Here is a 22,893-nt window from a genome sequence, read left to right on the forward strand (position 1 = left end):
AAATGACCATAAGGGGGCATAGTAGATCCTCCCTGACCCGCTAGGTTTGATGTGGAGGCTTTAAAAGGGCCCCGCGGCAACAAAAAAAAAAAAAAATCATTTTATTTTTGCGTGGGGAGCGCCCGGTACGCTTTTGTGCAATGGGCGGTGGTAATCTAAATGATGAGGAGGGGGGGGGGGCATCGTTCAAAGCACATCAGCGTGCATAAACACTAAAATGTTTTTATCTACCACGTATTTGACTTATCTCTCTGAGATGCATTCCCTTGTGTTTCGGCAATGGTAGTCTGTTCATTACATAGATCGCCCGAGGGCGATAGTACAGACCGCGCGTAGGAAAGGGTCAAAAGCCAGGGGTATAGGAGTATGTAACAAGCGAGCCATTTAATTGAAAAAACTAAACGTGACAAACGGTTGCAGGATCAGTGAAAGTTGATTTTATAATTGAAAGTATAACAGGATCAGTTACAATAAAATCGTCCATACGCACACCATGGGCGAGTATCATGGGTAACATTATTTCGAAGCTTCATTAATACAATAATCAATAATAAAAAATCGACATCAATAGGGTTGTCTGTATTCACAGTCAGTACCCTTCCCCGCATGTGCACAAAGACCGCATACATCCCCCATAACGTCAAGCCTAAGTAACTAGAACGTCATAAGGAGTTGCAAGTCGCTCCCATACTGGCGCCATTTTGGTCGAGGCCAGGCAGGTTCAGAGTATAGTTCAATGTCTCCAATAAGTAGCGGCAGGACCAGAATCCCTTTCGGCAGTTCTGGCTTCGTCATTACGAGCACTAGAAAACAAGACATTCTGGGCAATACCACCCTTGACGCAGCTCTTTATTCCTCAAGATGGTGTCTTTCAAAAGCCAGGGGTATAGGAGTATGTAACAAGCGAGCCATTTAATTGAAAAAACTAAACGTGACAAACGGTTGTAGGATCAGTGAAGGTTGATTTTTTAATTGAAAGTATAACAGGATCAGTTACAATAAAATCGTCCATACGCACACCATGGGCGAGTATCATGGGTTACATTACTTCGAAGCTTTATTAATACAATAATCAATAATGAAAAATCGACATCAATAGGGTTGTCCGTATTCCCAGTCAGTACCCTTCCCCGCCCGCCATGTGCACAAAGACCGCATACATCACCCATAACGTCAAGGCTAAGTAACTAGAACGTCATAAGGAGATGCAAGTCTCTCCCATACTGGCGCCATTTTGGTCGAGGCCAGGCAGGTCCAGAGTATAGTTTAATGTCTCCAATAAGTAGCGGCAGGACCAGAATCCCTTTCGGCAGTTCTGGCTTCGTTATTACGAGCACTAGAAAACAAGACATTCTGGGCAATACCACCCTTGACGCAGCCCTTTATTCTACAAGATGGTGTCTGTCAAAAGCCAGGGGTATAGGAGTATGTAACAAGCGAGTCATTTAATTGAAAAAACTAAACGTGACAAACGGTTGCAGGATCAGTGAATGTTGATTTTTTAATTGAAAGTATAACAGGATCAGTTACAATAAAATCGTCCATACGCACACCATGGGCGAGTATCATGGGTAACATCACTTCGAAGCTTTATTATTACAATAATCAATAATGAAAAAACTAAACGTGATAAACGGTTGTAGGATCAGTGAAGGTTGATTTTTTAATTGAAAGTATAACAGGATCAGTTACAATAAAATCGTCCATACGCACAACATGGGCGAGTATCATGGTTTACATTACTTCGAAGCTTTATTAATACAATAATCAATAATGAAAAATTGACATCAATAGGGTTGTCCGTATTCCCAGTCAGTACCCTTCCCCGCCCGCCATGTGCACAAAGACCGCATACATCCCCCATAACGTCAAGGCTAAGTAACTAGAACGTCATAAGGAGTTGCAAGTCGCTCCCATACTGGCGCCATTTTGGTCGAGGCCAGGCAGGTCCAGAGTATAGTTTAATGTCTCCAATAAGTAGCGGCAGGACCAGAATTACATTTATGAAGAATGTTGAAGAGTAGTATGTTGAAAATCTGAAGCCATCATTCTACAAACTCTCAACCAGCCTTGGATGGAAAAATCCTGAAGAATGTACAAACTGAAAACCAGTTTTTGTCTGCATAGCATCAGCAGCAACACTTGAGTCAGCTTTGTGTGAAGCCGCCATCTTGATCCAATCAATACCGTCCCCTTGCACACATTCAGGGACCAGGCCGCAGGACGTGTCTTCAGATCAAACGGATTGTGGGACAAGGTCCAGAATGGAAGAGTCACCAAAAGGCAAAAAGTTCCGTCGGACCCCGGGAGCCGGCCGCCTATGTCGGGGGCGATCTCAGGCCACAAGACTTGGGGAGGGGCAGGAGCCAAGCGCCCCCTCCCCGTCCGCGCTACCACACCGCCCCTCAGGGGCCTCCGTCAAGCGGTTCAGGGAGGGACCGCAGGCAGCTGTTCTTCAGATCAGTGGCTCTCACCGTCAAGGCTCCCCTCCGTTAGCAGCGATCGTTGGTGCTGTGGTTGCGGCCGGAGGCCCCGCCTAGTCAACGCCCCTGCCTCTCCATGTCGTAGGCTGCAAGAGTGGGGGCAACTCTGCTGGCCGAGCAAGAAATACCGTCCCCCTGCACACATTCAGGGACCAGGCCGCATTGCGAGGGCACCGCAGGACGTGTCTTCAGGTCAAATGGATTGTGGGACAAGGTCCAGAATGGAAGAGTCACCAAAAGGCAACAAGTTCCGCCTGACCCCGGGAGCCGACCGCCTATGTCGGGGGCGATCTCAGGCCACACCAGGGCAACAAGACTTGGGGAGGGGGCAGGAGTCAAGCGCCCCCTCCGAGTCCGCGCCAGCACACCTCCCCTCGGGGGCCTCCGTCAAGCGGCTCAGGGAGGCACCGCAGGCAGCGGTTCTTCAGATCAGTGGCTGTCACCGGCAAGGCTCCCCTCCGTCAGCAGCGATCGTTGGCGCTGTGGTTGCGGCCGGAGGCCCCGCCTAGTCAAAGCCCCGGCCTCTCCATCTCGTAGGCCGCAGAGTAGTCGGGGAGAAATCCCGGGAACGGCGGCATGCATTTGGATCGATGTTGCAGCAGGCTGCCATGTAAATAGTTATTTAATAAAACGTTTTACCCTGTTACTTTGCTGGTGTGTTGTATATATGTATAATATTTGCATAGGGTTTGTCGTTGTTTTGGGCGGGGTGGGCGGCGGAGCCGAGCTGTCTTGCAGCCATCATGGCGTCGAGCTCAGTTCCTCTCACTAGTTTCATATTTCTCATGAGGGGTTGTTCCTAATGTTTCTATTTTAGCGAGGTCAAAAAGAGATCCCATTAGTGGCCTACTGATTTTGCTTGATTCCTTTTGTTTTTTCTAACGATTTTTCACTATCTGCAAAGACTAAACAGAGTATTGCGACTCTGTGCTTGTTTGTAAATAGAGAATGAACCAAAGAGAACCAATTCCAAAACAGTAAATGCTTGGATAACAATCAATCAAATGGAGAGGGAAGCAGGCACGACGGGTTACAACGGGGGCAAAGGCCTGCGTTACCTACCCTTCACTATCTGCAAAGAGAGAATACTCCTAAAAGAAAAGAGGGGGGGGGAGGGCAGAGTTCAAAGCACATCAGCGTGCATAGACACGAAAAAGTTTTTACCTACCACGTACTTGACATTTTACAGCTTTTGATATTTGCTATTAAAAAACCATTGAAATTCACTGAAAAAACCATAGGTTATAGACCATATATAGTTAGGAATTAGCATTTACAAAACCTTGAAAATTTACTGAAAAAACCATGGGTTATAGACCATATATAGTTAGGAATTAGCATTTACAAAACCTTATTTTACTCACACAAAACCATTGAAATTCCATATATAGTTAGTTGCACTAACTATATATCGCGCACCCGCAATCCACTGCTGATGATGTCACATATTACATCATTCATGACATGGTCAGTGACATCACTGATGACATCACTGATGACAACTCAAATGACATCACTGACAACATCACTGATGACGTCATTCATGTGATAATACGATTAATCTGTTCAGACTCTAATATAACCTAAGATACACTCAGTGTAAACAGACACTCACAGATTGTCACTCATCCATAGAGTTACTCATACACCTAGTCAGTCATGCAAAGAATCAATCACACCCCAATTTCCTCAACTATACAGTTATACACACCTTACTTATTGAAACTTATTCTAACACATATTTACTCTCTTATACAATCACTGATACAAGTTTTCAATGATCCATGCAGCCACTCACACATTCACTAGCTATTATACACAGTAATTTATATATGTCAACTCTCACATGTACTGTGTTTTACATATGTACTTACTTTGACATATAGCACTGAGATATCCATTCACTCACCAATACACTCATGCACACCGTCAACCACCCATACAGCTGTTTCCACATGCAGATTTGAACCCATACATTTAGTGAATCAACTGTTCACACATCTATGCACAGAGTCACACACCTCCCAGCCTCCCACACACACACACTCACTCTCCCATACAAATACTTGGGCAACCAATCAATAACCCATATAGTTACTCATATAGCTACTGATCAACACATCCAGCAGTTTACAGAACAACAGACATAATGATGCACAAATTAAGACAGTTTAGTCACTAACCCATGCACTCAGTGAGACACATTTAATCACTCTCTCATACAGTCTGTCATGCATCTACTAAATCCTTCATCCAGACACTTATACATCCACTCATTCTTCAATATGTAAGACATATTTTAACTTTACAGAAACATACAGTCACTGGATGATGTCATCAGTGATGTCATTTTATTTGTGATCAGTGATGTCATTTGAGTTGTCATCAGTGATGTCATCAGTGATGTCACTGACCATGTCATGAATGATGTAATATGTGACATCATCAGCAGTGGATTGCGGGTGCGCGATATATAGTTAGTGCAACTAACTATATATGGAATTTCAATGGTTTTGTGTGAGTAAAATAAGGTTTTGTAAATGCTAATTCCTAACTATATATGGTCTATAACCCATGGTTTTTTCAGTGAATTTTCAAGGTTTTGTAAATGCCAATTCCTAACTATATATGGTCTATAACCTATGGTTTTTTCAGTGAATATATATATATATATATATTTTATACCAAATGCCCTGAGCATTGAGAAGGCACACGTCACCTCCCGCCTTCCAGGCTAGATGTGCTCCTTCGCATCTTTCTTCCCCGGCAATATTGTCTTTCGCCGACGCGTTTCGGGGCTTCCTGCCCCTTCATCTTGGGCGTGAACAAAACGAACTCCAAGCCTGCATGAAGTTATTGCTTGTTTTTTTTCACCACAACCCCGCCTACATTGTCATGTGGTTGCTAGAAATAGCTTTTTATTCTTTTGTTGACTGATTCAGGTCGGTTGGAAGACTTATGACTATGAAGTACACCTCCATGAACGCAGTATGTCTTCACTGTTTATGACTTTAAAAAAATGCAATTTGCACATGTGAATTGAATTATGCATTCGCACTTTAAAAACCCTTGTTTGTGTTCATGACACGCTATGTGAACAAGCCTCTCTCGAGGTGAAACGCGTCATGGCGGAATTGCAGGCTCTAATTTTGGCACGAAATAAACTACACTAAGAAACTGCACTTATCTTGTGGTCTCGCTTTCTTCGTTGTTCTGCGCGGAAGGCAGAGTGTACTATGACGACCTTTTGGACGTATTGGTGACTGGAAGCTTCCTGGTTACATGCGAGATCCCTCTCCATCTGGGCGGTGACACGGCAGGAAGCAGTGGTTCTGTAACCCGGAACCGTTTATTGACACTCCGGTAGGAGGAAGCTGTGTATGCCCCTGCGAGACAGGCACACGTCTGCCAAGGAAGAGTGGAGCCATCGACACCGGAGGAAAACCGTGGTGTTTGGCAGCCCGTTTCCGGGTAAGACAGCAACAACAATCGCAGTGGAGAGTGTGCCTTGTGGGGTGCGCGTTGATTTAAAACAGCGCTCCCCGCCAGTTTAGTTTCTTAGTTAAAAGTGCCTGACATCAATTTGCCACATAACGCAATGTCCGCCGCGGTGTTGCGGAACAGGGAGCAGGCTGCGGAGTCAGTTTTTGAGAGCCCGGCAGGGGGAGATTCATTAACACCCGTCCAACAGCCGGATGGAACGAACACTAATCCAACTATCAGAGACACTTTCCGCAAGCTAGAAAAACTTTCAAAGAAGGAGCAGGCTAAGTGGTGGGAGAACAAATCCCTCACGAGATACCTGGAGATTGGGCGGGTCCCTAGGGGTCTTCGAATTACACTAGCCCCGAGTTATGACAACCCGGACCCACACATGCTTGAGGAATGGGCCACTGCCAACCTGGAATCATCGGCAAGGCTAATGAGAATCCTTGTCAAGTACGCGGAAAGTGACAGATTAAAACTTCAAACCGAAATTGAAGAAATAGAGGCGGCGTTGGCTAAAACTGAAGTCAATGAGGAAATGAAAAAAATGAGGGAAGACATGGAAAACCCATTAGCAAAGGAAGAGGATATCATTAAAAAGCGTAAGGCTTTTAAATTCGAAAGAGACAGGCTTGATTATGTGAATGGACATATTTTCACATTTGCACGCAAATTCGATGGGATTAAGGCTAAATTTGGCAGTACAGGACGCAAGGCAAGAGAAACAACGTCCGTATCTATCTCCTCCACGGACCTGAGTTCAGCTCCAGAAAGTGAGGCAGAGGAAGGTACCTCCAAAAAACAGGGACAAGGATTGGGGTTTACAAAACTTACCCCAGCACAGGAGGTGAGCTGCCTGTGCGAGAACAGAAGGGATACTCTGCGCTCAAGTTCACAGTCAAAGGCCCCACTAGGAAACAGAGGGCAAACAGGAAACGGGCAGAACGCAGGAAATGCAACAAAACCAGGAGGAGAAAAGAAATCAAACAGGGGGAGGTGGAACAAGAAAAGAGGACAAACAATGGCGCCCCCTCAGTAATCAACCTCACTGACATAGTCTTAACTACCAGGGAAACTTCCATTCTATCTCTGGGACTGTCATATTGTCCCCCTAGGGACTTCAATTATGTCGACACTCGGATGAATGTTTTCAGATATGTAAGAAAGCTGAAGCTCAATAAATTCCATCGACAACACCCATACAAAAAACCAAAAACGATACTGCCAACGAGTCCCTCACTATTAACTGCTGGTGAAGGTATGGAAATGCAAGAAATATGGGAATTGCAGTGTGAGAGTACAGAAGTACCAGCAATTACTGACGAAACCGTTGGCAGGGGCGTCAGTATAACTCCATTCAAGCCTAAATCCACCTTCCTTCCTGTATCTATCCACGACAATCTGGATGTATACCACGAGCTCGTCATTGGTGACCTGAAAAAACTTTACACTGCCTCAAATAACAAAGAAAGAGTCATCAACAGAAAGAATCAATGCTATTATAACTTGGTCAAAAAATTGAAGAATGATGACAAAGTCATAATTAAGCCGGCCGACAAAGGTGGCAATATTGTCCTTTGGAAACGTGAGGAGTACATCAAGGAGGCAGAGCTCCAATTGGGCAATATTGACTGCTATAAAAAGAGCAACTTGTCTATTGTCAGAGCTGCATGGGCCGACCAGAACTCAAAGCTAATGGCATGGCGAAGCAGTGGACTCATTTCATTTGATGAATTCAAATATTTAAAGAAGGATTATCCAGTCATCCCCAGTTTCTACCTTCTACCCAAGGTGCACAAGGATGCCCTTGTGCCCCCTGGAAGGCCAATAATATCGGCCATAGACTGCTCCACGGAATGTATTTCCCGCTATATAGACTACTTCTTACAGGAGTGGGTGAAGAGCTTGGGTTCGTATGTTAAGGACACAACTGACTTTTTGTGTAAACTGGCCTCAATTACCTGGGATGATGACCTATTGCTTATCACCATGGATGTAACTTCCTTGTACACATCAATTCGACACCGTGATGGTATTAAGGCTGTTGAATATTACCTTGGTAAACGCCCCATGGAATGCTTACAGCATAACAAAATGATTGTTGGTATGTTAAAGATTTGTTTGGAACAAAACTTTTTTATTTTTAATAACCAAATATACCAACAAATGAGGGGAGTGGCCATGGGGGCCTGCTTCTCCCCAAGCTTTGCTTGTCTGCATATGGGGCTATGGGAGGAGCAGGTCCTGATGGGTGACCACATAGAAACCATGCAAAACAAGGTTATGCTTTACCTGAGGTATATTGATGACCTGTTTTTTATTTGGAGGGAAACACAGGAAGAGGCTATTGATTTTGTAAAACAACTGAATATGAATAACTTGGAATTCACATCACACATTGACAAGGAAAAGGTTACTTTCCTAGATGTGGAGGTATATATCAGGGAAGGAACTCTGCAAACTAGGCTACACAGAAAAATAACTGCTGGCAATACAGTTTTACACGCCAGCAGTCAGCATCCCCAACACCTGATCCGCAGCATCCCCTACGGGGAGATGCTAAGACTGCGGAGAATTTGCAGCTCCGACTTGGAGTGTGATCTGGCACAACAAGCCAGTAAAGCGAGATTTCTGCAAAGAGGTTACAGCAGTAGTCTAATAGAAGGAGCCATTAGACGTACTAGGAAAATCACGAGGGAGAATGCACTTATGCCTAAAATCAAATCCAGTGCAGAAGGTAATAACAATGAGCAAATTCAATCTAGAGCCATTGTAACCTACAGTAACCAACATTCCCAGATTAGGAAAATCTTAAATAAGAACTGGAATCTGGTCAAAGGTGACCCTATTATAGGTGACCTAGTACCAGATAAACCTAGTATAACTTTTCGCAAATCTCCTAGCCTTGCCAGTGCCCTAGTCAGTAACATGTTAGAACCCACGAAGTCCTGGATGGATCACATCACTGGTTTCAAAAAGTGTCTTACCTGTAAGGCTTGTCGCCACGGAATTAACAAAACTCAAGTCCCAAGTCCTTTCTCTGATAAACCCTTCATTATCAACAAAAGATTAACATGCAAGACAGAATACGTTGTATATGTCTTGCAATGCCCTTGTGGATTGCAATATGTTGGGAGTACGCGCCCACCTGCACACAAGCGCATTCTACAACATCTGAGGGCAATCTCCGGGAAGGATCAGGCCTACCCAGTGGCCAGACACTTTGAAACGACACATAATAGTGACCCCAGCAGCTTACAGTACTTCCTTGTGGACTCAGTGTTGCCTCTGAAGAGAGGGGGTAACCGGGACGCAAAACTGCGTCTCCTGGAAACCAGATTCATTCTTGAATTCAATACAAAGAGCCCGGGAGGTCTCAATAATAGCGAGGATCTTTACACCTGCCTCTAGCTGTAGTATATATTCTTTAGGAATTATTCCTGGTGTAAATAGTAATTTCCCCTAGCTGACTCTCATTCTGTTTTTATCTGACTTTGCTACCTGCAGTTAACTGTAGCATGTTTTTAATCACCAGTATTAGCACTTATTCACTTTATTAACACTTTTTGCTCTGCAGTAACTATAGGAGGATGTCTTAAAAAGTGCATGTCTTTATTTTCGTTATTTAGCTTGTGCAATTGTTCTATGCATGCCCACTGGGGCATAATAACCTTTTTTAAGTGAAGCCGTGCGTTTCTAAAAGTGATAAATGAAGGTTCCTGAAACTATTTGTGTTATATATACTGACTAAATTTCGTGTATATATATGGAGAATAATCAATGAATTTAATCATTATGGTTTAATAATTTTAACCATGTGTATATATATGAAATGAAACTCATTTATGGTTTAATTAATATATATAAATTTTTTTAACCATGTGTATATATATGAAATGAAATTTACCTATTCATTTGTATAAATTTTAAAAGGATAATGGTTATACTCTACCATTGCGTTTTTGCACATTGGAACCCCTCGGGCACTATGCCCTTTATCCATGTTTGAATGAACGCAGTATGTCTTCACTGTTTATGACTTTAAAAAAATGCAATTTGCACATGTGAATTGAATTATGCATTCGCACTTTAAAAACCCTCGTTTGTGTTCATGACACGCTATGTGAACAAGCCTCTCTCGAGGTGAAACGCGTCATGGCGGAATTGCAGGCTCTAATTTTGGCACGAAATAAACTACACTAAGAAACTGCACTTATCTTGTGGTCTCGCTTTCTTCGTTGTTCTGCGCGGAAGGCAGAGTGTACTACGACGACCTTTTGGATATATATATATATATATTTAATACCAAATGCCCTGAGCATTGAGAAGGCACACGTCACCTCCCGCCTTCCAGGCTAGATGTGCTCCTTCGCATCTTTCTTCCCCGGCAATATTGTCTTTCGCCGACGCGTTTCGGGGCTTCCTGCCCCTTCATCTTGGGCGTGAACAAAACGAACTCCAAGCCTGCATGAAGTTATTGCTTGTTTTATTTCACCACAACCCCGCCTACATTGTCATGTGGTTGCTAGAAATAGCTTTTTATTCTTTTGTTGACTGATTCAGGTCGGTTGGAAGACTTATGACTATGAAGTACACCTCCATGTTGTTTCCATAACTGCAGGAACTGAGGTGGTCGGTGCCGGGCAGGTCTATTAAAGGTTATATCTAGCAATTAAAAGAGAAGGATGATAGGGGGCATTGTAGAACTGTGCAGGAGGCTTTGTGGGCATGAGATTGGAGTTTTCCTCTCCTCACATTTTACTTGTATTCTTCAACAAAGAACTTAAGCCATCTGGTTGCCAAGCAGGAGGTATTGGTGTTTGGGATCCAAATAACAGGAAGCTGTGGTCAACTATGTTAAATCCAGCTCAGAGGTCTCATTATACCATTTTCTGCTAGTCCATGTAGACCATCACTCATGCTTACCAGCATGGTCTCTGTGTAGTCCTTGGGTCCGAAACCGGATTGATGCATGGCAAGGATTTTGTGTGACTTGATGTGTTCTTCGGGTTGTCAGGTAACTACTTTTTTAGGTCGAGCCTAGCAGTATTAGGACATGCAGTGGAAGCCCCACCCACTCTCCACCCATATTTGTCATTGGCTTTTGTCAGTGTCATTCCTAAATGCTGGCTTCTGATTCGAAAATAGGCTTGTTAGTCCAGCCTTGGTACCGCCTTTTCTCCAATTGTTACCGCCCATAAGGACTGGACCTTTTACTTGGCTTGTTACACAGTCTGCATTATAAGGGGATGAGCACTATTTTGTTTATTGAAAGTGAGGGGGACAATGGTGGACGATTTTCTAATACAGCGCTATTCGTTCTAAATTGTATGCTGAGCAAAGCGTTCACTTTGGGGACACTGTGCTCAGTTTACATTTTTTTTTTAATTTGATGAGCGCGAGCCTGCTTCAGGTACACTGCGCTCTGTTTATTTTTTAATTTGTAAAACTTTAATACTGAGCGTGGCGCCCACTTCAGGGACACGGCGCTCTGTTTCTTTTTTTTTTTTTGCCTCATTAAAACAAGCATTTGCAATGCAATAGTTCTTGCATTCACACAAGTTTAAGCTTTTGGCATCGTAAATTACAATGCCTTTTATTTATGTTTAAAAACCAAAACATAAATAAAAGGCATTGTCATTTATAATGCCAATAGCTCAAAGTTGCGTAAATGCGAGACCTATGGCATTCCAAATGCTTGTTTTAAGTTCCACTGGAGGTCTCCAATAGGAAGGTAGTAATTGGGGTCTGTGGGTCTAGAGTGTTTTCTGAGGAGTGATGTAACTAAGGAGTTCTTAAGGGTCCTGGGGACCTTACCTTCTGTGAAACTGATGTTGATGAAACAGGTCACCTGGTTGTCTAGTGTGTCTATTGGAGGAGCTGCAATAGTAGGACAGCAGGGGCTTGTGTCTTTTCCAGTCATGATGAGGGAGGCACCTCAGCGGGTGCCAATGGAGCGCAAGTAAACTTGTTAGTGATGTTCTTTTGTGTAAGGGTGTTGGGCTATTATGTGCTTGACAAATGTTAATTTTAATAGCTGCCCATTTTTGAGACTTTGTGATGAAAAAATTGGATGGACTTGAACATTTCCTAAGTTTGCAGAAAGAATGAAGCTGCACTGATGGCGGATGAATGTTTGCATAAGCTCTCGTGCATCTAGTATTATTGTAAATATGAGGGAGTTTCAAATATGTGGCCATGTCTCTAGTCTTTCTTTGCATTTTTTAAATGTGCTCACCTGCAGAGATCATGAAAAATGCAGACCTTCACATGCCAAAATGCAGAGAGAAAACATGCCTAGATGAGCCATGTACTCTTGACCTGGGACATCTGGCAAGCGCATCTATCCAATACTCCTTTCCCTAGGGCTTGGTAGGATGTTTGCTTGCAGTCTCCCTCCCAGTACACTCCTCCCACACCCCCAGGGAGCTCCACTGAGCCTCGGGGTAGAACAGTGCTTCTGCCGGACTTACATGTGTGGTTTCAGCTCGAAGAAGTTGCAGTTCCTGTACTGTTGGACATGCTCCGGCGTGTAGATGGGAAGGGGCTTGTAGGGGTTCACTGAGATGACTACGTTCCCGATGTAGGTCTGGGAGGAGAAAGGACAAAGGACATAAGGAAGCATTAGAAAGGAAGGTATCATCAAAGCAATCTTGGAATGATACAAAAATAGCATCCATTTCATCATCTTCTGCGAAAATTGGCAAACGGCGGGGTGGACATGCATTGTGCCACTTACTGCAAATTCACAAGTATATGTCTATTTAGGAGTCCAGTAACAACTAGTCTCCAGGTCACTGGGATGCCAGACTGTGAGCCCTCACCATTTTTGAGTATGGTTAGTAGAGCCTGGGGGACAGAAAATGTTTGCAGGCAACATTTCACGTATCACAGGAGTGGCTCCTCCGTTTGAGCAGAGGAGCGTCGCTCCACAGACCAGAGATGAAAAATCAAATAGTAATAAAGTTTATCTATGACCATTTTATTTTGAGCTACTGACCAATCCTGAACTGAGGGACAAGATGGGACAGGGCCAGTGCTGACGAGTGGCAGCAGCAGTGAGCTGTGACAGTGCGCTTTAAAAGGCACATGTCTCTTTGGCCTGCCGTCTTGGGACGGCCAGCCAGACATGCGCCTTTTAAAGTTCTCTAACTAGGCTCAGCTGGGTTAGGGAAAGCGCGGGCCTTCAGTGCACTTAGGAGCGCTGCAACAGGCCGCTCCATTCCAATCCTGACGCATCTCTCTCACTGAGAGACGCACCAGGATTCATGAGTGCACTTTCCTAGTCCTGCATTGGAGCTCGAGCCTGCCTGGAAAGGAGACGACTGGTGGAGAAGGGCATTGCGAGGCGCCTCAAGTTAAGTGTTTCATTTGTTTTTTTTGTGTTTGACCCCACCACCCTCAGTACGTGACTGGCGCCACTGGTATCAAAGTCACTGCATGCAGCACTTCTTTTTGTCAAATTGTGTCTGTCTACGCCAGGACATTGCACAGACAGAGAAGCGTGTACAGTTTGTGTACATGGCAGCATGATACACATCCTGATATAAACAGTGCACTGTATACAATCTCTACATCTTGCTGCTCTAAGCACTTAAGTAAATAGCGTTTCAAGCCTGGGCACTTTAGGCTGTTGGAGCAAGCTGACAGTAGTTAGAGAGTCAATTGGCTGGTCAGGGAATAAAGGTGAGAGCTAAAGAGATTTTAGTAGGTGGTCGGGGAGAGCACCCTCTTTCTTGCTCTTCCCTGCGCACCTTATGGGTTGGTTGCTTTCAGTAGCTCGGTAGGTCAGGCGGTGGTTGGAAGATGGAAGTTAATGAGGAACAGGTGAACGGGGCATATGATTGCTGCTTTAGGCTGGGAGATGCAACCTGTTGGTGCCTGGGATGGTGGTAGAACGCAGAGCAGTAGGCAGATGTAGACCAAGAAGGTGGGTGGATGCAGCATCCATCCCAGCTCTGGGGCATGCAAGTTACAATGCCACCCACGGAGCTCTGTAATGCACGTCTTTATTCTTCGGCATGCAACCGTCATAGACTTTATTGACCACACCCAGACACACCCAAATACCTCCCAAAATGATTACGTAACTTTGTAATCAGTCAGCCTAGGACTACAAGGGTCCTACTGCACATGATAACACAACACTACATCTCCCCCTTTGTTAAATAGGATATATGGACAACATATATACATTGAGTTCCGCAATGAGTCGTCGAGGTGCTTGCACCAATCTTCCAAATGGAGTTATACGATGTGAAGGAGTTGCACTATCATCTGGCATCGTAGATGTAGACTCAGATGCTTGGCTTGGGCAGACTTATTTCACTCGTGAAGTTTGGAGCCGACGAGCATCGATACTTTTCTGATACTTCACATTCAAACAACTAAGAAAGTCCTTAAACCTTCTGCTACTGAAGGGTGGACCATTGTCAGATTTGAGGATGGAGAGAAGATCCCATGCTGTAAAAACATAATCCAGCCTCTCGATAAATTCCTCATGTATGGTCGACAATAAATCTTCCACTAAGGGAAAATGTGAATACTCATCAATAACTAGCATGAGATGATGGTCATTTTTTTAAAGGTCCAAAGAAATCAACAGCAATTTTCTCTCACACTTGTTTAGGAAGGTCAAACATTTTTAGTGGATGCTGTGTTGTCTCGGGAGACAAGCAGTTACACAGATGAAATGGTTTCAGTTCCTTCTCGACTCGTTCATCATGGTGAGAAAACTACACTTGGTTTCGGAGGGCTCTCTTGGTGGCTACAATGCCACGGTGCCCTTCATTTGCCAGTGCAATAACTTTACATTTCAAGCTCTCAGGTATGACAATTGTCGAAACTTTATAATGATACCTTCTTGAGTGACAGAAAGCTCTTCCTGCACATTTTTGAATTTTTTATATTCAATGTCATTGAGAGGTTGAGGGTGTTTTCTTCATGATTGAGCTGCAATTATTTCCTTGAATGTGATCATGTCTCTGTCTGTAGTGGGAGCAGCAAGGATCTGCTCAATGGATAGAACTGCAGGGGTGCTCGAATTTACTATGAAATGAATGTATGATTCAGCTGCTTTAGATGTTGCACTGTAACTCTTTAACAGCACTCGAGAAGTAATTTGCAAGGTTTTGATCCTTCCCAGGCTTTTGCCCAATAGGGTAATAATTCGTTTACAATCTCCACCCCCACCTTTCGATGCGAGGAGGCATCATGGCTTTTGGATTTCCAAAAATGGTGAACAACACCTGGTGGTCAGTGACAATGGTGAAATGCTTTCCATACAGAAACACATGAAAATGCTCACAAGCCCACACTACAGTTAGGCTCTGTTTTTCTGACTGAGAATAGGCATGCTTAGTCTGAAATAGAACTCAGCTGGCATAGGCCACAATCTATCTCTGGGCATTTGATGTCCATTGTGTTGAGCAAAGATCGCACTCAACCCCACCGGGCTTGCATCTACAACAATCTCAGTATGTAACTTTGAATCAAACAAAGCCATTTTAGTTGCATTTTCAATTGCTTGTTTTGATTTTCTTGAAACTTTGATCACATTCAGAAGTCAGTTGGAAGGGAACATTCTTCTTTGTCATTTCTCGTAATGGGGCATGCACCGTGGCATAATCATGAAAGTAGCTGGAGCAATAGCTGGTCAAGTTTAAGAAGGATCACAGCATGGTTACATTTTGAGGAGGACAGGTGGATGACAATACTTGGACTTTTTCAGGGGTAGGAGTCATTCCCCCTTCAGAGAAAATATGCTCAAAGAACTTTAATTTGGTTTTGTGAAACTCACACTTTTCTGGATTTAAAATGAGACCTGCGTCGGCAAGCAAACAACATACTTGCATAAGAGTTTTGTCATGTTCCTTTTGTGTGGCGCCATTCAGCTGAGGAATTATGTCCGCTATGTGTGGACCGGGATGTATTTTGCTCTCAATTGCTTTGTTGGCTTGGTGTATATCAACACAAATGGCACTGCACTTCCACTGTCCTTTTTTGGCACTACCACAACGGGCGAAATCCATGGCATCAGACCAGTAGAGTGCTTGATGATGTCATGCTTTAGTAATATTTCCAGTTCTTTCTCAACGGCCTCCAGTAAATGAAAAGCAATCTGACGGTGTCGCTGAGCAACAGAACGAATATCTTCATTAATGTGAAATTGCACCTTCATTGTCTTAAGTTTCCCTAGTCCATGAAATAACAATAGGAATCGACTTACTATTTAAGAATGTGCATTGAGGTTGTAGTTGATGGCTATCAGTCCAATGTCAGCAGCAGTGCTGAAAGTGAGTAGACACACATTCGACAAAGTACTTTGGAGGACATGAATTGGTGCTTGTACTGTCGCTTTCTTATGCCTCATGGTCGCTTCAAATGACCCTTGACTTTTCAATAATGTAGAAGCAGCCTACGTTGTTTTCGATTGCGTTAGACTTGGTACCGGAGACAGTTCGTTTTACTTTTTTGCCGGCATGATATCGATTGATGCACCGCTGTCTATAACGAAAGGGCAGCCATTTACCTTTAGCGTGATCTTGGGGGATCAGCCAAATGAGTTGGGCACTTCATATGGCAATCTCTTTTTGATTTTTGTTCTTCTTTGCAAGCAGTCATTCCTATATGCTCATGATTTTTCTGCAGGTAACATCACCCGTGCACACCCATCTTCTTCACAGTCGCTCAACGATGACGCTGAAGAGCTTTTGGAAGATGACTTTGAGGACGATAAACTTTGTACAGTCTCTGCTTGCCTCAATTGATGTTGCTGTTTGGCCTTGTAGGCATGCTTGCATGCTTCTGAATCTTTCTGACACCCCTTTTCTCCTTTAGTCATGACACATTTAATTTCTCTTTTGCTTTGCAGACCATTATGAAATGGCTTCCTCTCCCACACCCTTTGCTAATTTGTCCAATGTCGGACATTTACCTTAGAGTGGAAACATGAATCCACATCGGAAACACAATTTCTTTTCCTTGGGAGACATTGTCTTCAGGTCCTCAACTTTGTGGTTCGGCTTGCTTTTCATGACCAATGCTGATCCATTCTGGGATGTTCCAGCTTGCATATCAGCAGCCTGTCAATCTGCACGTTCCTCAGCTCTCTCAGCAATGAATACCTTGTCAAGTCTTAGGGTCTCATGTCTTTCGAGGAACTCATCCATTGGTTCAATAGCTTGCTGTCTTGCCTGGTTGAAAATGTATCATTTAAAGTCGACATTCGGCATGTGATTGAACTTTAGGTATGATATTTCATCAGCTTGTGATATTTTCTTTATCACTGCTTTCACACCATCACCTGCAAGGTTCTTTAAGTATTTGATGATCTTTTTATCATTCACTTCTAGAGTATCTATGAAGTCACAAACGTTTTGATCCATGCAATCCATCTGGTACCAATATTCTGCTTTTTGGCGGCATCAAATGGTGGTGGTGGTTTTAGGAACACGGCTGCGTCATACTTGGGCTCTTTTCTGTGGCCATTGGAGAACTATAATTTCTTGAAGACCTTTTGAGTTGTGCTGAGTGTCACCAGTTACCTTTTTAGTCATTTCTGCAGTGACCGATGGCTTTGTAATTACAACACCTGTGTTTTCGCTCAAGTCCCCTCTCCAGATTTTGAGGTTGTATGGCGCTTTGCATGTTTTTTGCTGATTAGTAGATTTTTGTTTCTTGTACTCAATTGTTGCTGCCGTTAACATTTCTTTGTGCCTTGTGGTCTCTGTCTCTTGTGCTTTCTTGCACCTGGCGGTCACGCCCTTTAGTGCTTCTGCTATTTATAGATGATGGCTTGTGTCACATTGTGGCGCAGTACCTCTTCTTTCGGCCTTTCCAATATGCTTTTGGCCAGCTTTCTCATGGCACTCCTTTGTAGGGTCTTCCCCTTCTTCAAGGGCTTTGTATGAGGTAGAGCAGCACTTTGACTCCACATATGCCAAACGTAACTTTCTTTTGGGGGGCACGTGGCATGCAGAAGCAGTTTGCTGGACTTCACAAACTCTCAGGGAGAGCAGTCTCGTTTCTGTGGAGCACATATCCCCTACTTGTCGCCAGTTGTAGCATCCAACCCAGCTCTGCAGCACGCAAGTGACTTCGCCACACACGTAGCTCTGTAGTACACGTCTTTATTCTTCGGCATGCAACCATTAACTGAACACAAAGCTTCATAGACTTTATTGACCAGACACACCCAAATACCTCCCAACTGATTATGTAACTTTGTAAGGAATCCGCCTAGGATCACAAAGGTCCTACTGCACATGATCACAGAACACTACAATGGAGACAGACTTGGTAGCAGAATTTATGATATTCTCACCACGAGTCCACAGTGCTGGTTTGAAGAGTAGGGCACGCAGGGGTGAGCCTGCAGACAGCCTAGCCATGGGGTAGAGCAGAACCTGGGGGATGGTGCCTGTTGGCTCCAGTGGCGCTGCACAGAGGCTGGAAAAGGAAGAAGGAATTCTCTGGGTCCAATCAGCTGAGACTGCTAAATTTGAGTCAAGCGAGCAGTTCTATGCCTGCAAGAGAGAACAAGGTGCCCCCTAAGCAACCGAGTGATGCAAGGAGAAGTCTGGAGTGCGCCGGTAGAGAAATGAGGGTAAAGCTGATGATGAAGAAGAAGGGTACATCAGCCTAGGTAGGAAAGACAAGGACGAGCATTGCGGTGGTGACTGAAGCTCAGCAGGGCGAGCTGAAGAGTGTAGTACTGTCTCAGACCTGCCAACCTTAAATACATTTCACAGTGTGAGTATGGGGGGGGGGGCTCAGAAGTGGCGGGGCATCACAATGAGACCTACCTACCAGGCACCCTGCCGTCCATTAAGCCCACTACCCTCCCATCCCCCCAAAAATACAAAGAGTCGCTAAGGCTTTCACTGACGTCCTGGGGTGTATTCCCAAGCCTTTAAGGGTTAATGGTTGCTTACTGCATCCAAGGACGAGCTGGAAAGCCACTTTGTGCAGTGCTTCCAGTTTATCTTTTCTGCCACTGTGTGCTTTCAGCTCCTCACCGTGTGAAGGGAACTAAAATTGTGTGACGCACAGAAAGCGAGTAGACAAGGGGAGACAGGGATGAGTAGTGGGGTGTAGGATGGTTGGGGGCAGGGTGTAGTGGGCTTGGTGCATCCTAGAGGATAACAGGATGTGTGGGGCCATGGAACCTGGGCAGGGCCCCCTGTGATCACTATGCAAGAGCAGTTACGATCCAGCAGTAGCAGTGGGCAGCTAGCTGGCAGAGTCTTAGGCGGCTCACAAGCATCAGCCCAAAGACAGGCCCATGTCTTTGGGGGCCTGCTTGACAATGGCATTGAAATGGACAGGATTTTCTTTTCACAGAGGCATAGAGGATGGAGAGAAGCCAGCAACTAGCAAGAAGGGTGATGATGGAGCAGGATGAGTATGTGGACCCAGATTATGAAGAGGATGGAGATGGGGGAACATGGAAGGTGAAAGAAAGGAAGGGGAAGAAAGAGAGGACTTTGAATGGACTTAGGGTTTGAGGACTGGGTAGGTGGGCATGGTTTGTGACAAGAGTTGGAAGAGGTGCACAAGGTGGGCGTCAGCCTTATATAAGGAGAGAGATTGGTCTATTGAAGACGCCAGTGAGGAATAGAAGCTCATTGGGTGCCAATAGTTTGCCAGTTAGAGATGCAGAGGAGGTGGCGGTAAGGAGGGCAGATCTTTTGCTTGAAGCACATCTCATCTTCAACAAGGAGATGCTGGTGGAGTACCAGGAAGCAGGGGCATGGGAGTGGGGGAGCAGCTTTGAGGAATGTGGGTGTAGGAAGTGTCGACTGCGATAAATCAGGGAGCAGGAAGGCCAAGGTGGACTGGGGAGTAGGGGTAGAGTCCGAACAAGGAGGAGTGATGGAGGATGGAGAGCCAAAAGTGCACGGGGCAGATGTAAAATGGGTGTAAGAAGCCAGATTAAAAAAGGAGAAGGACAAGAAGGAGGGGGAGAACAAATGGATAAGAGGACAGTTTGGTACAGTTTGGTAATGTACACAGTGCAGTGTTGATTAGGAATTGCAGGACCAGGGCAGAGATGACAAAGTGTGACATAAAATTTACCTTTCAGCTGCTACCAGTGCACTAGGAGGAGCATCCATTGTTAGGGATGGAGTTTGAAGGAAAGATATGAGGATAAAGTGTCGCCCATTGAGTGTTCATTGTTGTTCGCTTTTTGAAATGTTCAGAACCTTTCAGGAAAGGGTGTTTTCGAAGGTGACTGCTTCGAGCAGGGTTACATATTACTTGGACGATTTCTTTCTCACATGCAGGTCTGCCTGTAGGAAGTGTGGGTATGTGTTGTTCGCCTTTCAGGATTTGATGATAGATTTGGGAGTGCCTTCTGTGCCAAAGAAAACAAAGGGCTTGAGCACATTTATTATATGTTTAGGTAGTGAGTAGGATTCAGTGAAGAGGGAGGCATGACTCCCACAAGAGAAGGTGGGGTTTTATTGCAGTTGCTGGAGGAGGCATTGCCAGTAGACAACTTAGAATTGCAAAAGGTGCAGAATTTGTTAGGGCATTTGAATTTTGCATGGTTAGGGCGGGGAGAACATTTTGCAGGATGATTGAATTGGCAATGTCTAGGGAAGAATGACAACATCACAGAATGAGGATGAAGACTACGGTTAAAGAAGATTAAGTGGATTGAACGTCAAGGTATTTTTGAGGCGTTTTAATGGTATTTTGATGTGGGGTCTTGAAGATGAGGTAGAGAGGAAGGTTCAGATTTACTCAGCTGCGGCAGGGGCAGAGCGCCTTGGTCTGTATTAGCAGAGGAAGTTGCTCATGGGATCATTGGCCAAAGAAGTGGGTGAATGAAGCAGGGACACGCATTTCATTTTTCAATTTGTATTTCTGCTGATGGTGAAAGCGGTTCTGGCGGGTTCGGCATTTGGGGATAAGAAGGTTATCTGAAACGTTGACAACATGGCGGCGGTGGAGTTTATGAGCAGGCAGATGGCAAGAGATGGATGGTTTGGAGGGTGCTGAGGGTGCTTGTGTGGTTGCGTTGTGATGCCTAACCCACAAAGGCCTACAAGAGCGGCATGGTCCGCGTGTTGAAAATGAAACAGCATCTGCCTTATCTCATTTCAAGTGCCAGAGTTTCGTAGGTTGGTGCCTGAGGTAGAGAGGAGGACGAGGATGTTGGCAGAATTGTGAGAAAGAGCTGCTTGAAGCTGATTAAAAGGTCATTGGCAGAGTCTACAAGGAGAACTTACTAGCAGGCATGGTGCGAATTTTTAAAGATTGGGGCAATAAGGAAGGGTGCATTAGGTAAGGAAGGGGCTGCAAAAAAGCCAGTATGTCTTATGTTATATGTTGCAGGTGATAAAGATAGTGATATAGCTGGACTACTGCAGGAAAGTTAGCAGGGGTTACATTCTAAGGTAAGTTTTTCCGGGGCTGTTATCTGAGTGCTGGGGAAATGGGGACTAGCATGTCTGAGGGCTGAGTGAGACGAAGGGAGACAGTGGGGGTGGCCTTCGATGACAATAGGATTGCTGCAGATGTTATTGAGGGTTCTCAGGAATGTGTGTCGAAGTGAGTGGGAAGTGGTTATGCTTAGTTTATGGTGCTTAGTGTATGGTATGGATGTTTTCTGGTCTGTTTCATGTGTCAGAATTACAGGGGAGATCAGGGTCGCCAGAGGTGTACACGCAGGAGGTATTGAGAAGGGAGCTGGCCGTGGTTATTAGCCGGAAGCGTTCAGTCAGAGATGGCGGGCTAAAGAGGGGATCCTGAGGAAGTTGTGTGTGGTATGTTCATATAATTAATGGAGCCATATCGGTGGTTGAGCCAGTTCCTTCCCATGTTGACAAATGAATAAAATGGAAGAGGCTCTCCAGACTTTTTGGTGATACATTTGGGGGGACTGAATCAGAACAGCTTCTTTAAGCAGATGAAGAAGGATTTGAATGGCGAAAGATGCAGTGCGGAGGCATGTGTTAATGTTGATAGAGCTGGTACATCGGAGCATGTGCTGGGGGCCTTGAGGCCGGCAGCCATAGATAGAGCATGGAGGAAGATCAACAGGGAGATGCGGATCTTTTGTAAGATGGAGGCTTTTCACTTGCTGACCAATTAGGACATTAGGCACCAGGGCTGCAGATTGTTGTGGGGTGATGGAGTACACCTGTCGGAGGTGGGTAAAGAGTTGCCTTTCTTAGACTGGTGGGGAAAGGTTGCAGAAATGTTGGAAGAGTGGATGACGTCAGGTATTTAGGTGTGGGCAAAAGGAAGGGCCGGAAAAGATCTGTATAAGGGTTTCTCTATGTGGTCCTTTGAGGAGCAGGTAGAGGGGTGATAAGAGAGTTGGCTATGCTCCTCGACAGCAGAGACAGTCTGAGGTGGGGGGCAGTATTGAGCCATGTGCTCTGAAAGTTGAGGAAGGTGAAGGTCAGTGACATGCGCAGACAATGGAGGGGCAGTGTATGTGTAGGGCAGTGGCAGGACGTGTGGGAAAAAGGAAGGCTTAATGGTGGAAGGTAGTCATGGTGATGTTATTAGTGAGGCAGAGTTCATTCAGTTGGGAGTCATTATCCCAGATTAATGTCTAGGCACATGGCCTGTTCTTATTACAGGCCTTTTACACACGATACAAGAGTCTATCGTGCTAGCCCTATGCAGGCCGAGTACTTGACACACAGGGTGTAGTTTTATTGTTTGTTTTTGTCTTGCAGTAAACACTTGATAAAATAGTGCAGCATTTCTATTCTCTGTGCACATTGTCCCAAAATTGGGCCAAAATAAACATACATTAACCAGAAAAGACGTGCAAATCTCAAATACTTTAGAGCTTCGCAGCATTCAAGGCCGCAAACAAATCCCACAAACAGAACAGCTACATAAATATGCCTAATGTCTAAAAAACATCCTTTATGGTAACAATGTAGAAAAGCTTTGT

General features: G+C 44.7%; 1 protein-coding gene across 1 annotated transcript in view; it reads right to left on the bottom strand.

The window, feature by feature from the left end:
• Positions 1-22,893, bottom strand: part of MYO1A (myosin IA) — a 359,821-nt gene that overhangs the window by 277,744 nt on the left and 59,184 nt on the right. The window contains exon 3 of the mRNA XM_086959948.1: positions 12,443-12,558. Within this exon, the coding sequence (XP_086816074.1) occupies positions 12,443-12,558 (116 nt within the window). The remainder of the gene's footprint in view (positions 1-12,442; positions 12,559-22,893) is intronic.

The sequence above is a fragment of the Lissotriton vulgaris genome, chromosome 1_1, assembly GCF_964263255.1.
Source record: "Lissotriton vulgaris chromosome 1_1, aLisVul1.2, whole genome shotgun sequence".
NCBI lineage: Eukaryota > Metazoa > Chordata > Amphibia > Caudata > Salamandridae > Lissotriton > Lissotriton vulgaris.